An 18,848-nucleotide genomic window follows, 5' to 3' on the forward strand; every position below is an offset into this window, starting at 1 on the left:
TCTTTAAATTCAAATATACCAGATGATAGCTCCTCCATTATCAGCTGTGGCTTTACTCCTCCTCTGGAGTGCTCTTTGGCGCTCCATGTGACTGGTGGGTGAACTGCTGGCAGTTTGGGCCCAAGAACAACACAGTTTACATCAGTGGTTCCCAACCTTAGGGTCACAACCCTAAGTGGGGTCGCCTGGAATTCAAATAGGGTCACCTGGAATTTCTTTAAAAAAATAAACAAAATAAAAATTTACACCACAAACAATTTAATACTACCGAAGATGATTAGGGTCACTTCAGATTTTATAAATGTATTTATTTAATTTAGTTTTTGTTTTGTTCTGAGTTTAAAGCATATATGTTTAAAGTCGAGCTGAACCACAAAATGACTTTTCTTTTCTTTTAGTTCAAATACCTGGGTATTCAGTGCACCTATTTAATAATGTATGCCAACAAAATCACAAAAATCTAATTTATTTAGTTTTTCACACTTTTTCACATCAAAAGTTTTTCAAGATTTCATTCATAACAGTAATCTACAGTTTGCTGACGTCACCTAGTACTATCAAATTTCTACCCCATTTCAACCAATCATATCACAACATGGCAGCTGTCAATCAAATCTTCATTTCAGGATAATTTTCTCTTCCAAATGAAGGAGAAAATGGCGACTAGTGCCTGTCATCTGGCAGAATTCCTATCCCATTAACTAACTACTAACTTGGCCAATTGTAGGTAACATACGAAAAAAAGCAAACGGTAATGTCTAAGAATGCAAAGAAATCTAACTGGCTCTTAAACTCGCATTCCAGGATAACGTGAGTTAACGTTGTTAAGGCCGAATTCAGACTCCGGCCCCTCAGAGATTCCAGGCCGACGGGCTGCACTCTTCGCTCCGCACCACACAAAAGGCAGCTGGCTGCCTGCTGCGGCTCTACTCGCCTAGCTCGTGTCACCAGGCTCTTCCCGAGGAGAGCACCACATGGCCACAACACGCTGAATGGTCCTATCTTCAAGACAGGAAGTACTTCGTCTCCATTGGCAATTACACATCTGACCTAACTAGGATGACTTGTGGGGTGCCTCAAGGATCCATTATGGGGCCCGTTCTCTTCAACCTTTATATGCTCCCTCTAGGCCTAATTATGCAAAAAAACAAAGTAGCCTATCATAACTACGCAGACGACACTCAGTTGTATATAACTCTTTCCTCAGCTGACTATGCTCCCATAGAATCATTGTGCCAGTGCATTGATCAAATAAATAACTGGATGTGCCAGAATTTCCTACAGCTAAACAAAGACAAAACAGAGGTGATCGTCTTTGGTCCCAAAGAACAAAGGCTTAAAATCACTGCACGCCTTGAGTCTCGATCCCTGAAGCCTAAGGATCAAGTCAAAAATCTTGGCGTTATTATTGACTCCGATCTCAACTTTAACTCCCACATTAAGTCAATCAGAAAATCAGCTTTTTATCATCTTAAAAATATTAGGGGCTACATGTCCAGACAGGATCTAGAAAAACTAATTCACTAATTCACGTGAGGTGATGCGTCAGGAGGGACGCACGCGTAAGGGGAGTTTAAAAGAGGACACCGTACCCAGACCTGAGTTTTATGTGTGTGTAGTCATGCTTCTTATATAGTATGTCGGGGGACTAAATATAGATAAATTGATTTATTCTATTATGCAAACCCAATGAGTCCTCTATAGGTTTTTTGCTCTTTTTGCAACTGCTGCGCCTGTTGCTTAATGCACTTTTTATACTCTTTTTTTTTAAGTTTTGTTGTGATGCTTTTAAATGTCCATTTTATTCTCTTCTTTTATCTCTTTTATTTTCCTGTCAACCATTTTATGTGAAGCACTTTGAATTGCCTCTGTGTATGAAATGTGCTATACAAACAAACTTGACTTGACTTGACTTGAATCCCACTCGATTTGGGGGCGGAACACACCAGGATTGGCCAAAGCCCAATCCAGTCCCCAGAATTGTCAAATAAAATCATCCACATGCTACTATGACCCGCCTCTCAACCTGTCATCTCAGACAAGTTATGTTTTCAGTCTGAAACGGACTCCGACCCATGCGCCACTTGGGCTCCGAACGGGTTCAGTTCGACTTCAAAGTAATAATCTCTAAGATTTAAGTTTTGTTCTCTTGGGTGACACCTATGGCGATGAGTGGCAATTGCAGGTGAGATCCAAATGTTGAATTATGTGACATTACTAATGTCACATTCAGAATTCTGAGATTAAAGTCAGAATTCCGAGTTACTGTCAAAACTTTGAGAAAAGAGTCTGAATTTTTAGATTAAAGTCAGAATTCTCAGATTAACGCCAGAATTCTGCAGGAAAAAAGAAGCATACTATATACTGGTGATGTCACTGATGATGTTATCGATGGTGTACCGGAATTTGAATGTCTCGGGTCCCTAGATTTTTGTGACGTCAAAGTAGGGTCACGAGCCAAAAAAGGTTGGGAACCCCTGTCTTATATTGACATCAGTCAAGCTGATATGATAGTGCCGGGACATAACTGTGACCCTATTGATACACTGCGACTTATCCTTCTGACGTTCTCTGGGAATCAGAAAGTGAGTCTGTGGCATTGGACGGCGACTGGCAAAAAAAACAGATCTGAGGAAATGTTTGGTAAAGAATGCGTGTCACTCAGTCAGATAAAAAGAACTGCAACAATACGAAGAGCAGATGAGTAAATGAGTGAGAGTGAGTGAAAGACAATGGTTTTATAAAAGAGAGGGAAGGATTTAGACTTTGAATGCAGCGAGGAAAATTAAGGAGTTGATTTCTGACAGAAAAAAGGCCAAGTGCAGGAAAACACTGAGCTTAGGTGTAGAGGTAACAATCTAAGAAATTATTGGAATGGGATGAAACTGATGCCTGCATCGCATTGAAAGAGGCAATAAGGGGAAGAAAAGGAAGAAAAGGCAAATGTGATCTGAAGAGCTAATATCGTTTTTCCACACTAATGTCAGGGGTCAGGGCTTGACAGTATTTAGGTCCAGCTATTTAATAACTGTGCAGAACAACTCAGTCTCAGTCATTTTCTACTTTTTTATGTTAACTTTTTTTGCAGTCCCTTCAACTGCAGGTACCAACCATGGCTCTGGAAAGATGTCACAGTTGTCACTGTGGCTAAGAATAGGAATCCCAGGGTGTTAAACATTTGAGGTCAGTAGTCCTCACGTCACGTCACGTCACGTCACGTCACGTCACGTCACGTCACGTCACGTCACGTCACGTCACGTCACGTCACTTGTGATGAAAATATTTAAAGAGATCATCAAGGAGGAAGTTTGCAGTGATTGCATGTAGGACAGGAGAAGGTGTGGAAGATTTGGAGTCACACCAAAAATGTACACAACTTAACAACTTCACTTTAGACAGCACTCTCTGCAAACCAAATTCCATAGTATATGGTGAAAGTATATATGGTGACAGTATTCTAATTGTTTATATTATATCATAAATATAATAATATAATAAATAAAGCATATTAATATAAAACATTGTTCTATCCCTATCAGTGTTGGGAACGTTACTTTAAAAAAGTAATTAGTTATAGTAGTTATAGTTACTCACTACTTGTTCCAAAAAGTAACTGAGTTAGTAACTGAATTACTCTATAATAAAACTAACTAGTTACCAGGGAAAGTAACTATTTGCGTTATATCTCCACCTTGAAAATGCCAACTTTTCATCGGATTGCTCCGGACTCGCCATTTCTGCTGCTTCCTCGAATCTGTTTGGTGTGTCTGTGTGTGTGTGTGTGTGTCGCACGTGTGATGTGTCCTGGCTCGTGTGTGAAAACACTGGCTCCGATTGGCTACCATGAAACACATGACTGCCTTAGCCAATAATCGCTTATCTCGTTGTTAATGTCCTGGCTCGTGTGTGAAAACACTGGCTCCGATTGGCTACCATGAAACACATGACTCTGCCTTAGCCAATCATAATCGTTTATCTCGTTATGTTAACCCACCGGTCTCCTCACAGTCACTTGACAACACTAGTGTAGGCTACGGGTAGTTTACTCAATCATTTCATAGTAACGCACCGCATTTAGCGTTCAGTAACGATAACGGCGTTGTAACGACGGAAACAGTAATTAGTTAGATTACCCTGTTACTGAAAAAATAACGGCGTTAGCTAACGCCGTTCTTTTAAACGGCGTTATTCCAAACACTGATCCCTATTATGTTGTCAGGATATGTGACCAATATTACCAAATTACCGGTATACCATAGATACAGATCTAAGTAGATGGTTACCTCGCTACAATGAATCTTTAATTGTTTAGTTAATTAGTCAGAACGTCTCTGAAACCTCTGAAATGCAGATGACATATTGACGTAATGTAAAATGACGTAATGTAACATATTGCGGAGACAAATGATGTGAAGATGATGTGCCTTCTATAGCAGGATTGGACACACTCTTTTCACCTGTTTGCCACATGAAAAGGCTGTAGGTTAGGCACTGTTGTTAAGGTAGGGGCAGTTCCATCACTTCCCTGTTGGACTGAATATTGGTCGATATTGACATGGTACATGTAGAGTATCACAGATGAAGTGTTATGACATCACACAAGCTGTGGGTCAGCCAAGCTAAATATAGAAGAGAAAGTCATTCACAGCTCTTAGCTTGGGGGGCAGACAACCACAGCTAAGAATAAGCTCACACTGGAAATAGCAGGTATCTGTTTCTGTTGAAATGTAGAGCTGTGTTAGTTGTGAATATTAATACTTTTATCGAATTTGTGCCGAGAAAAGACAAAAGGTTGCATTATTTTGCTTGCATAGAGGATGAAATGTCTGTAGCGTGTGTCTGTAGTGTGTGCAACAAGGCTGATCTTACTCAGGTCTCGTCTTTCTTCCTTTCTCGGTGTACTGGTGAAGAAGGCTGACTTTCTGTGCTACAGGCTTGAGGAGAGAGCTGAGGACAGTTCCCCAGAGTCCGGACACCAAGGCCCCCAGGCCTCCACAGCCCATAAACAGATGTGTCCTTGTCCCCAGCCAAGCGCAGCCACTCAAGTGGCAAAGCAGGGGCCCAATAATTGTGAAGAATTGAAAGCTAAATATTGGCTTTATCTCCTCGGTAATAAAAGGGCCATGAAATGGATTTAATGCTGCAGCGCTTCTCTTGGGTGGCTTCTTACAGCGCGAGCACAAAACAATGAGCAGCAGCCATCTATTCATTAACCCACCTAATCCTGCAAAGTTAATCTCTCGCCACAACTTTGCCCGCAACTAACTTCCAAGCCAGTGTCTCTACTGGGCGTGTCATGACAATGGCAGGAAGGGGAAGATGGATTCAGCACTTATAGGGAGAGAGAGGGGGAGAGGTGGAGAGAGGGTGAGAGGTGGAGAGAGAGGGAGAGAGGGGGAGATGTGGAGCGAGAGGGGGAGAGAGAGGGAGAGGTGGACAGAGAGAGAGGGGGAGAGGTGGGCGGCTGTAGCTCAGGAGGTAGAGCGGGTCGTCCACTAATCGCTTTGGATAAAAGAGGTCGGTGGTTTGATTCCCGCCTCCTCCAGTCTGCATGTCGAAGTGTCCTTGGGCAAGATACTGAACCCCAAATTGCTCCCGATGGTGTGCCAGCACCCTGCGTGGCAGCCTGCTGCCATCGGTGTATGAATGGGTGAATGTACCTACTGATTGTAAAGCGCTTTGGATAAAAGCGCTATATAAATGCAGGCCATTTACCATTTTACATTTAGAGGTGGAGAAAGAGGGGGAGATGGGGAGAGAGAGGGGGAGAGGTGGAGAGAGAGAGGTGGGAGAGGTGGAGAGAGAGAAAGGGGGAGAGGTGGAGAGGGGGGGGTGGAGAGAGAGGGGGAGAGGTGGAGAGAGAGAAAGGGGGAGAGGTGGAGAGAGAGGGGGAGAGGGAGAGAGAGGGGGAGAGGTGGAGAGAGAGGGGGAGAGGTGGAGAGAGGGGGGGTGGAGAGAGGGGGAGAGGTGGAGATAGGGGGAGAGTTGGAGAGAGAGGGGGAGAGAGAGGGGGAGAGGTGGAGATAGGGGGAGAGGTGGGGGGAGAGGTGGAGAGAGGGGGAGAGGTGGGGGGGGAGAGGTGGAGAGAGAGGGGGAGAGGTGGAGATAGGGGGAGAGGTGGAGAGAGGGGGAGAGAGAGGGGGAGAGGGGGAGAGGTGGAGAGAGAGGGGGAGAGGTGGAGAGAGGGGGAGAGAGAGGGGGAGAGGTGGAGAGAGAGAGAGGGGGAGAGGTGGAGAGTTGGATGAAACACAGCAGCCGTGGGGACAGTCACAGTGTAAGTGGAAATGCAGGGGTGCATGGCCATCATTAGCATAGCATCAGAGCTGATTTGTGTTTTGTGCGAAAACATTCAAGAGAGGCGGAGAGAGAGGGGGAGAGGTGGAGAGAGAGGCGGAGAACATCAGATGAGCTGTTGGAATCAGTTTGAGAAGACCTGTGACTGCACAGAGAACATCAGATGAGCTGTTGGAATCAGTTTGAGAAGGCCTGTGACTGCACAGAGAACATCAGATGAGCTGTTGGAATCAGTTTGAGAAGACCTGTGACTGCACAGAGAACATCAGATGAGCTGTTGGAATCAGTTTGAGAAGACCTGTGACTGCACAGAAAACATCATATGAGGTGTTTAATCAGTTTGAGAAGGCCTGTGACTGCACAGAGAACATCATATGAGCTGTTTAATCAGTTTGAGAAGGCCTCTGACTGCACAGAGAACATCAGGTGAGCTGTTGGAATCAGTTTGAGAAGGCCTGTGAGTGCACAGAGAACATCAGATGAGCTGTTTAATCAGTTTGAGAAGGCCTGTGACTGCACAGAGAACATCAGATGAGCTGTTTAAAATCAGTTTGAGAAGGCCTGTGACTGCACAGAGAACATCAGGTGAGCTTTTTGAATCAGTTTGAGAAGGCCTGTGACTGCACAGAGAACATCAGATGAGCTGTTTAATCAGTTTGAGAAGGCCTGTGACTGCACAGAGAACATCAGATGAGCTGTTTAAAATCAGTTTGAGAAGGCCTGTGACTGCACAGAGAACATCAGGTGAGCTTTTTGAATCAGTTTGAGAAGGCCTGTGACTGCACAGAGAACATCAGATGAGCTGTTGGGATCAGTTTGAGAAGACCTGTGACTGCACAGAGAACATCAGATGAGCTGTTGGGATCAGTTTGAGAAGACCTGTGACTGCACAGAGAACATCAGATGAGCTGTTTAATCAGTTTGAGAAGACCTGTGACTGCACAGAGAACATCAGATGAGCTGTTGGGATCAGTTTGAGAAGACCTGTGACTGCACAGAGAACATCAGATGAGCTGTTGGGATCAGTTTGAGAAGACCTGTGACTGCACAGAGAACATCAGATGAGCTGTTGGGATCAGTTTGAGAAGACCTGTGACTGCACAGAGAACATCAGATGAGCTGTTGGGATCAGTTTGAGAAGACCTGTGACTGCACAGGAGCCTAAATGGGGCTGATTTTAGTCGTCTTCTTGTCGTACGTTTGGATTCCTATCCTCCCGTCACCTCAGCCCTTTGATTCTCTCCTGAGCTGTTTGATCATTGGGGGAAGTGGCATTCTGTTCCCTTCTCCACCTGCTTCACAGTCCCAGCATGACGGCACCTCACACCCAACACACACACACACACACACACACACACACACACACACACACACACACACACACACACACACACACACACACACATCCATGCTCACATTGTGTCTGCAGAGTTGGGAATTACCTCCTTCTCAGGTGGCTGATGGAAAGCGGTGTGTTTTTCTCTTTGGCTGCAGCTCATCTGACCCTGCCCTCTCCCCGCCCTCTCTCCCTCCCTCTGTCTCAGCAGCCTTTTGTGCCAGCCCCTCTTCTTCATTGAATAGCAGTCTAAGGCTGTCTCAGAAAATAGGTCACCCCGTTGGTGGTCCTCTCACCTCCATCGCGTTCAAAAAATTTACCTCTGCGGTGTCCTGTGCCATTTTCTAACGTCTAAAACACAGTCTCCACGACATCGGCGAAACAGAAAACACACACACACACACACACACACACACACACACACACACACACACACACACACACACACACACACACACACACACACACACAAATACATACATTCCACTTATTCTCTTATTGAGAGAATTTAGAGATGTTTTTTTTTGCTGGTGAGCAAAGCACTTCCTGTGGAGATAATTTCAGGGGCTTGATTAGGCAGTGAGGGTGTTGAGGCCAGAGTGAGGAATCTCATCAGCACCACTAATGACGTGCCATCCCTGTGTTTGAGAGCAGAGCCCAGGCCCTGGGCATGGACTAGCCTCTGTCAGACACCTCTCCTTACTGCGGTCATTAAGACCAACAATGTAATTACAGCTCACAGACACTCCATTGGCTTAATTACAGACTGATTATCCTGCTGACATTTGTTGAAATAATTCCAACGTTGGACCCTTAAAGGAATAGTTCACCCAAAAATGAAAGTTCTGTCATCATCTGCTCACCCTCATGCCAGTTGAAACATGGATGAAGTTAGTCCATATAACACACAGGGAGGTTGCCAGCACAACTCCATACAGACATACCTCCTTCTCCAAAACAACTGAAGTCAGTGGGGACCAGTTCTTCAGAGTTCCAAAAATACCTATATTATATTTACACCATCATTTAGTGCAAATCCTAACTACAGCTGATTGATTTGCAAAAAATAATGGTGTATAGGTCTTTCTGTTCACAGTATATAGCCTACCGAAAAGCCTTTTTTTAATTGATCTGTCATCTTTACACCCTACACACTGTTGTGCACCGTTTTTTTTATTCTTTCTCTATTCAAATAAGTTCCACCCCTATTAACCTTATGTAGCCCCACCCACATGACCCAGTTGTGTTATGACTTCCTGTTCAAAATGCCGTCTGTTTTAAACCTAGTCTGAGTCTGGCTCTTAGAGGTCTGCACACACCTTAATTCCCCTCAGCAGTGTTGGCCACAATACTGTATAATACTGCACTGTCACAGGATTTTGTTGTTTCACCTTATTAAGGTGAATACTGTAACCTCAGGTATTTCCAGTACGATACAAGTCAGCTAAGCTTGCATTCTTTTGTTTGAAGGCAGCGATGTTTGTGGTTGCATACCTCATGGCATAGGCTGCAGTGCCCATACACCGTGAGCCTTGTAAGTCTTTGGCCATTATATTCTTTTGGAAGCACAACACAGTTGATGAATAAAACAATAATAATAACAATCATACTTTTACTGTATGATTGTTTCATCTTACCTTCTGATAGGGCTGCTCGATAAATCAATTTTGAATCGTAATCGAATTAATTGATTAGGACGATGTTAAAAAAATTAAAATCGTCAAATCGATTTACACTTTAACTAGGGTAATTACATTACGGCGGGGCAGCTCTCTCTCTTGTATGCATGCTGCTTACTCGTCCCCTTCTGTAAAGGCTAGTAACGTTACCAGTACTCACCCTGTCTTTCTGAATTTCCTAATTTTTCCTCCTTCCTTCCTTCCTTCCTGCATACCTGTTGTGACTCTGTGTTATTCTACTACAGATATAACTCCAAGCACGGGTGGTCGCTTAGACACTGCTAATATAATTGTATAATTATGTCACGGAGGCACACGCTACATGCAAGAGTAATCGAACCAAGAGTATCCCTCCAACAGAGCACCGAGTGCTCGATCAAATCCACCAGTGTCAAGTGACAGCAGGTTGGCAAGCAACAGCCAGGAAGTTAGGCATAGCAAGTTAGGCTAAAACAGGAAGTTGGGTTGTTCTGCCTTCAGACTAAAAGCGTAAATTGTCACTTGTGAAAAAAGAGAAAAAAAGAGCTCTGCAGGGCAACAAATGTTTAGAGAAGTATAATAGTATAAAAAAAAATCGAAAATCGAGTTTTGAGAGAAAAAATCGTCAATTTTATTTTTAGGCAAAATCGAACAGCCCTACCTTCTGAGTGTGATACTGATAACCATCTTACCTTTTGAGTGTGATACTGATAACCATCTTACCTTCTGAGTGTGATACTGATAAACATCTTACCTTCTGAGTGTGATACTGATAATCTTACCTTCTGAGTGTGATACTGATAAACTTACCTTCTGAGTGTGATACTGATAATCTTACCTTCTGAGTGTGATACTGATAACCATCTTACCTTCTGAGTGTGATACTGATAAACTTACCTTCTCAGTGTGATACTGATAAACATCTTACCTTCTCAGTGTGATACTGATAACCATCTTACCTTCTCAGTGTGATACTGATAACCATCTTACCTTCTGAGTGTGATACTGATAAACTTACCTTCTCAGTGTGATACTGATAACCATCTTACCTTCTGAGTGTGATACTGATAACCATCTTACCTTCTGAGTGTGATACTGATAACCATCTTACCTTCTGAGTGTGATACTGATAACCAGCTTACCTTTTTTTTATATTTTATTTTACATTTTAACATTTTTCAGAATGACACACAAAGAAAACAAAAGAAGAAGAAAACAGGTTCAGACAGTGGGAAAAAAGGAAAAGAAAAAAGAAAGAAAGAAAGAAAGAAAGAAAGAAAGAAAGAAAGAAAGAAAGAAAGAAAGAAAGAGGGGGAAAATGCATATTCAGAGAGTTCAGAGAGGACTCCGAGCAGCCAAAGATGCTGAGTTCTGCCTCCGGCTGAAGGGTTATTTTGTATGCCTTAGACCAGGGGTTCCCAACCTTTTTTGTGCCAAGGACCGGTAGATACATGGAAAAAAAAGTTGCGGACCGGTTGTCAATTTTAATGGTTTTAGTTACATACGTATATATTTACTCACCAGGTGGCGACAAAGGGTAAATAACAGCCTTTTGTGTTGTACTGTATGTAGCCTAGCCTAGCCTACAGTATTTGTGTTTTTGTTTCAACTACAAACATAAATAAACGTCAACTTGAAACTATGTTTCAACTACCACACACAGCCTATAATATTATAGCCTATGTTTATTTATTTTTAAATGGACCGGGCTCGCGGCCCGGTACCAATGCGTTGCGGCATTTTACCTTCTCAGTGTGATACTGATAACCATTGGGTGTTAGTTGCCATAGGAGTTGCCATTGTGCTTTATCAATGTGAAAATTATACATCCATATGTGCAGAGTTGGAAATAAACCTTTTTCCCGTTATTTTTTTACCTCACAAGACCGTAGCCAACAACTTGTGTTACGTTATGTTTAGGCACCTAAAACAACTTGTGTTACATTATGTTTAGGCACCTAAAACAACGTGTTTTACATTATGTTTAGGCACCTAAAACAACTTGTGTTACGTTATGTTTAGGCACCTAAAACAACGTGTTTTACATTATGTTTAGGCACCTAAAACAACTTGTGTTACGTTATGTTTAGGCACCTATACCAACTTGTGTTACGTTATGTTTAGGCACCTAAAACAACTTGTGTTACGTTATGTTTAGGCACCTAAAACAACTTGTGTTACGTTATGTTTAGGCACCTAAAACAACTTGGTTTGGATTAGGCAATTACAAAAACGTAAAAAGTGACTTACGCATTGAATTGAACCCCTGTCTCCGGCTTCCACCACCCCGACCCTAATGTCCTTACTGGCTAGGGCTGTCAAAATTGCCCCAAAATCATATTCGAATATTCCCTCTAAACAAAACATATTCGTTCGAATTATTCTAAATACTATATATATATTATTTTTTGCGTTCGTGGCAAGGCAAACCAATACAACCACAGAGCTTATATAACTACTTGGTATATTTATTTGAACATAATTTTTATTTTTTTTCAACATAAACATTGTTTCTTTTTTCTTCTTTTAATTTTTATATTCGAATATATATTCGAATATAGAATATTCTTTCACAGCCCTTTTACTGGCGAACATTTTCTTTCATTGTGCATCAAAAACATTACGAAAAAGGGGTACCCCATGCGTTAAAAAGTGACCTTAAGGGGTCCTGACTGAACGACAATATTTGACGAGTTGGGAGTGAGAACCGAACAAGCTGCTCTGACGTCAGCCCCCGTTTCCCTGGTCACTAGTTTTTGCACTGTAGCGGAGCACTGGTATCTACATTCTCCTGCAGCTCTGCCATGTACTCTACTCATGTGCGTGTGTGTGTGTGCCGGCAGGCTTCCCAGCGACGGCGTATGGACCGGTGGCGGCGGCAGCGGTAGCGGCGGCGCGTGGCTCAGGTAGGGGGGCCCGTGGAAGAGGCGGCTACTTGGCGTACCCACAGAGCGCAGGGCCAGGTAAACGCTCTGTCCATGTTCTGTGTGGCTGTGCTGCTCTCTCTCCAACTTGTCCTGCTCTGCTTCTCCCCATAGACATAGTCCCTCACGCCCCAGTGCACACACATGCCACTGCCCACACAGTGTAGTGTAGATGGACAGCATAGTACACACACATACACGGTGGAGAGATTTAACCCAAGATACACATACATTGGAATTCTAAAGATTGTTTTGAAGTATATACTGTATATTAGGGATGGGACAATATGACAATACATATCGTGGGGCAGAAAATTTTGTCGCGATTAGCTACATTTTATTGTGCTGTAGGGGAATCACACATGAAACAGTTTGACCATCACAATTTCACGAGCTCTCATCCAAATTATATTATTTGCACTTTGTAATGACATTTTTAAATTGTAGCAAGCCAGTACCATTGCTAGAAAGATTTGTGTGCTCAGAAACGTAATTCTGCACATAGCTTTTATTTCTTACATTATGGTGGTTGTATTGAATCGTGAAGCACATACAATATCGCATATCCTATCATCGTGAGGTACTGTCCCATCCCTACTGTATATACAATATGACGTATCATATCGTGAGGTACTGTCCCATCCCTACTGTATATACAATATGACGTATCCTATCATATCGTGAGGTACTGTCCCATCTGTACTGTATATACAATATGACGTATCCTATCATATCGTGAGGTACTGTCCCATCTGTACTGTATATACAATATGACGTATCCTATCATATCATGAGGTACTGTCCCATCTGTACTGTATATACAATATGACGTATCCTATCATATCGTGAGGTACTGTCCCATCTGTACTGTATATACAATATCGCGTTTCCTATCATATCGTGAGGTACTGTCCCATCCCTACTGTATATACAATATGACGTATCCTATCATATCGTGAGGTACTGTCCCATCTGTACTGTATATACAATATCGCGTTTCCTATCATATCGTGAGGTACTGTCCCATCCCTACTGTATATACAATATCGCGTTTCCTATCATATCGTGAGGTACTGTCCCATCCCTACTGTATATACAATATGACGTATCCTATCATATTGTGAGGTACTGCCCCATCCCTACTGTATATGCAATTGTTACTTCAGTTCCTACGTTAGCTTCATTGGCATTTCATAGCCCTTTAACTTTACCCATAAAGCTTTAGCAACTACTACTCGACACCTCAGATCTAGATTTTAAAAAGGGATATAAACACGTTCAACCCAGGGCTTAATGTGACTGTGAGAACGAGCTACCCCCCCCCCCCTCCCCCCACAAAAAATCTAAACAAACTGAGCGTCCTACTAATAATATAATAGGAGGATATGTTAATGACATTCTGATACGTACGATTGGTTGAAGTGCCAGTGATTGCCAGTCACACCACTGGTTTCCAAACTATGGTCCCAAGACTTCCAGGGGTACTTGAGATAGTTGAATTTGAATTAGGAGTTGGATTTCACTCATTTATTAGTATGCAGCCAAATGAGAGATAGGACTATTCTGGTCTGGTCAGAGGTTTTACTCTCTTATGTTATCTAACTAGAGTATAGACAATATCAATGTTCTCAGATGGGAGCTCCTGGAGAAAAACCTTTATCAAATTGGGGTTTGTGGTCTAAAGCAGTGATTCCCAAACTGGGGTACGTGTACAGGGGGTACTTGAGGGAAAGGGGAAAATGGAAAAATTACAGAATAAATCATGAAACAAAAAAAACAAAAAAATCTGCTCAGGAGGCACTAATGTAACTCTTTCACTCAATTTCATATTTTGTAATGTTCTATTCTTCAAAAAGGTGGGTTATCATTCATTCATTGCATCATATGCTGCAGCTACAGTATAGTTTTCTCTTGCCGTTTTTGAAGCAAAATGTAGTAAATGGGGCTACTTGCATTCAGAAATCAGGGAAAGGGATACTGAAGGCAAAAATGTTTGAGAACCACTGGTCTAAAGCATCTGCACTTGAAGGTCCTTGACATGAAAAGGTTTGGCATACAAAAATATCTCCTAGATCATAAATAATACAATAATATAAGAAGGTAAAACTTATTTGCTGCAATTCAGGGAGCATTTCAGAAAATAGTAAGATTACACAAAATCAATTGAAAATACAAAATAGAAAGCCCCACCTAAATCAAACTAAGTTGATCATTTGTGGAATATGAGCTCAGAATTTTCCATTTTAAACATTTGACCACCAATTTTATTGTTATGAATAAATGTTTTCTTTTCCAGATAACAAATTTTATTTATCTCTTTCTTGTTTTATGTGATTAGCAAGCCCAGTTATTCAGTCTATCCAGATCAGGGGTTCCCAAACTTTTTAGACCAAGTACCACGACTGTATGTACCCAACCAAATTTCTCAGGGATCAATTCCACTGCGGAAACCAACATTTTTCCCCCATGAAATAAAATGTGCTGATTTAACCATGTAATAGCATCAGAAAGGCTAAATGGGGGGACAAGATGGCATCGTAGAGAGAGCACTGTGCCTCACTGAGCTCCAGCCGAGTGATATTTGCTCATTATCCAGTTATTTCACGCATTCGCTTGGTGAAAATCCCACATCTTACAGTGGGAGTAACACTATAATGAAAATCCACAGTGGGAGTAAAATCCCACATCTTAAGATGCTCTTATACTCGAGCAAGCTCCGTGGGGGTGGAGCTCCGCGAGTCTCCGGGAGTCACTGTGCAGACCTCGCGCTGGGGCAGATGCTATTATACTCAGAAAGTGATCAGCATGTATTGTACAATGGTAATAGTGAGAACAGCCCGTGAAAAGTCGCAATGAAACGCTATTATGTGCGCATTCACTCTCAAACGACCGCACATCAGCACATGAAGGAATCACCAAACTTGTTTTTACTGAAAGCCGTTTTACTTCTCAGCCCTGATAGCCTACTCTGTGCTGCTTTTAATCTCTCTCAATAATGCTCTCAACACAACACATTTACTTGGTGAAATGACTAAAAACGAACAGTTGCAAATCAAAGTTTATAGCCTACCACATGGGTCAAGAAAAAACACAGCTCAGTGTTCAGGGCTCAGTGGCTTGAAAGCGGCCATGTTTGGAGAGAAGCCGTGCATTGCTCGCGCTGTGAGAAAAAAAATCAGGCACACGGTGAGCGCCCGACGGAGGTAGCGAATAACCACGCCCAACAAATTTAGTCATTTGACTGGCCCTCGCTCCACCCCCGCGCCCTTCACGGCAGGGTGAGCATAATACTACCTTTACAGTGGGAGAAACACTATAATGAAAATCCCACATCTTACAGTGGGAGTAAAATCCCACATCTTACAGTGGGAGTAAAATCCCACATCTTACAGTGGGAGTAAAATCCCACATCTTACAGTGGGAGTAAAATCCCACATCTTACAGTGGGTGTAACACTACAATGACTCTTGAGAATTATTTCACCAAAATAGCCGTTGACATGGCCAAAACAAAGAAGAAGGGGAGCAAGGCGGCGGCGGCCCTCGGACAACAACAGGAGGAGAGTGACGGTGCTAATGGCGAGGAGGAGCTTCACAATGAGTGAAGCTGGAGAAGTTAGCGCTAGCATTAGCAGTAGTACCAGCACTGATTACACCAGCACCGACCCAAACTTTCTCCAGGCGATGGACAGGAGAACCCATAATATCACGAAGGTTATTGATGATAAAGTCGACACAGTACTTGTGGCCATACGAGAGCAAACAACCAAAATACAGGCGCTGGGAGAACAAGATGGTGAGGCAGAAGGGAGTATCACCACTGTGGAGACCACAACTGGTTCGTTGCAGTCTAAAGTGGCAAACTTGGAGAAAGTGACCGGAATGCTGGATCATATCGATGATTTGGAAAACCTTGGGCACAGAAGTAATGTGCGTTTGGTTGGTTTGCCTGAAGGGACTGAAGGAACTGATCCTGTGAAGTTTGTGGAGAAATGGATACCTGACTAATCTCAAAATGACAACCAAGGCGGGGAGGATCAAGCTGGATCACGCTCACTGCTCTCTGGCACTGAAGCCCGGACCCAACCAACGCCCCAGACCCATCATTCTGAAGTTCCACAACTTCACTGACAAACAACGCATTATGAACACAGCTCCCCGTCTCAGTACAGAAATGGAACCGACTGTACGCACTGGACCAAAGATCTCTTTCTTCAATGACTATTCAGTGGCAGTGGTCAAGAAACATAAGGCGTTTGATGATGTCAAAGGCCGGCTGAGAAGATTGAACATTGACTATGCGCTGCTGTACCCCGCGACGCTTAAGATGTCGGTCAATGGAGCGGAGAAGAGATTTGATACACTGCAGCCTGCAGCCGCTGCGTTTGTGGACTTACTTGGTTAATCTTTCTGGGAGATCACAAATTACAATGTTGGGAAGCTCTTTTTTTGGTGTGTATGTGTGTTGTTCTGAATATTGGACTGTCTGAGTATGTGATCCACCCTAGTTTACTTTTTCGCCTTGTGGAAAACGTTGCGTCGTCGTTTGCAAAGTGGCACTTGTGTTAATTCTATGGTAAGGTGTGAATTTAGAGTTTGGATGACCTATCGGCTGTTGCCGTGGGTTGGAGGGAAGCTGAGGTCTCCTACATGTTTGGTAAGAATACTCCTCCGTTCATTATTATTATTTTTATACATGTATTTTTTTGTTTTTGTTTTTCTTATCTGTCATTGCATTTTTCTGTTTTATTTTTAAGGGAGGTGCCTGGATGTTTAGTCATAGGTCTGCACTAACAGTTTCAGGTTAATGGCAACAAATAAGCTTAGACTCTGTTCTTGGAATATACGAGGTGTATAAAACGTAGGAAAATACTTGCCTTCTTGACAAAGGAAAATATAGATATTGCACTATTCCAAGAAACACAACTTGATGACAAAGAACATCTGAAGCTACAGCAAGGAATATTTAGCAAATTTCCAAAATATCGTGATATTTCCAAAAATCGGCCCAAGCCCACTCCACAGGGTTATTGTGTATTATGTAAAAACTGTTGTCTGTTAAAAAAAAAAAAAAAAAAAGGCAATGCCCTGGCGGACCACCAGGTGGAACCCCGCGGACCACTGTTTGGGAACCAATGATCTAGACCCTAGTTCCTCATTGCGCGGCTCGCGAGACGATGGCGGCTCTAGACTCTTTCATTGCCGGCTCGCGGCTGATATAAATAATACAATCACTGTCAAAACAATTCCCTCACTGCGGTGTCAAACTGCGTGGTTGCCAGGTTTGTGGCCCTTTGGACCACCAAATGGGGGTTGAAACTCACCATATACCGGTAGCCTATCTGGCAACACTGCAAACAAGCCAATGCCTCGTGGAGGGATTGGGTGAGTGGGAGGGAGCAGAAGAGTGCTACAGGTGTGAATGACAGGGCGTATTGTTGCAGCTGGCATTTCCTCATTAACGACGAAATGCGCAAGCTGCAACAATCGAGTCACGTTAACCCCCCCTCCCAGCGTCGGAGTTTTAACAATAAGCAAAGCAGCTATTTAGCCTACTGAGCTGGGTGTGGAGACCAGGAAAGCACAGGCTGTTTACTGAGCTGGAGGTGTGTGGAGCTGCATCCCAGAGAGAGACAGACTGGACCTCAGAATGTTTTCATATATATTTTTTTAATCAAGTCGGTGTGAATGTTTTCATCACTTTTATCATTTTTTATTTAGTTGGCCTGAATGTTTTTTATATCATATATATATATATATATATATATACGTATATATATATATATGTATAAAAAATTATAAAGTCAGTCTGAATGTTTTTATGATTTTTATAATAGTTTCTAACATTTTTATCATTGGTTCTACATTTTTTATCATTGGTTTTATCATTGAATAAACTAAAAACTAAATCAAAAGCTTACTGTGTGGTTTTGCGGTAAAAGTGGCTCTCCTCTTGACTTTGACCGGCTAGTGTGGCTCTCATGGAGAAAATAGTGAGGATCACTGATCTAGACGCTCAAGAGCCACATTGAGCAAAAAAAATCTTTGCAAGAGCCACAATCCAAAAAAGTCCCTTTCCTCCCATTATTTATTCTTAGATTTTAATTTATTTATGTATTTTAAGTAGGAGTTAAAAGAGCCACAACTACCCATAAAGGAGCCGCATGTGGCTCTACAGCCTCGGGTTGAGGATCACTGATAGATTATAGTCTACTTCACCCCAAAACAACAGCCAAGTCATCAGACGTCAGTCGTCTGCGCTTTATTTCTGTGTGCAATAAAATTAGTTCTCCCAGTGTTTTTCAGACTAGAGGTTTGTTGCACCAAATCTATATGGTCCCCATCTACTGTAAACACTTTTGTTCTCACAATGTCCAGTTGTACAGAGTTATATCAAGGTGTGCTCTTAACACATTGAGTGCCAAGGACGTCTGTGGACGTCCTAAAAAAAAGTAACGAGAAGTGCCAAGGACGTCTGTGGACGTCCTAAAATCATAATTCATATTATTCCATAATTCTGCTGTTTAAGGTCGTACCCAGCCAGTGAGCATGAATCCCTTCAAGGGATCACACGGCGCCACCTTAAACATCTACACGGGAGCTGCGCCACCCACCTCAGATCCTTTACTTTGTGCAG

General features: G+C 42.6%; 1 protein-coding gene across 1 annotated transcript in view; it reads left to right on the forward strand.

Annotated features, from left to right (window-relative positions):
- Window positions 1–18,848, forward strand: part of LOC310788377 (RNA-binding protein Musashi homolog 2-like) — a gene marked incomplete at both ends in the record, with an annotated part of 592,153 nt that overhangs the window by 516,480 nt on the left and 56,825 nt on the right. The window contains one exon of the mRNA XM_083649940.1: window positions 12,132–12,251. Within this exon, the coding sequence (XP_083506066.1) occupies window positions 12,132–12,251 (120 nt within the window). The remainder of the gene's footprint in view (window positions 1–12,131; window positions 12,252–18,848) is intronic.

The sequence above is a fragment of the Poromitra crassiceps genome (assembly GCF_964638095.1).
Source record: "Poromitra crassiceps genome assembly, chromosome: 1".
In the NCBI taxonomy this organism is placed as follows: domain Eukaryota; kingdom Metazoa; phylum Chordata; class Actinopteri; order Beryciformes; family Melamphaidae; genus Poromitra; species Poromitra crassiceps.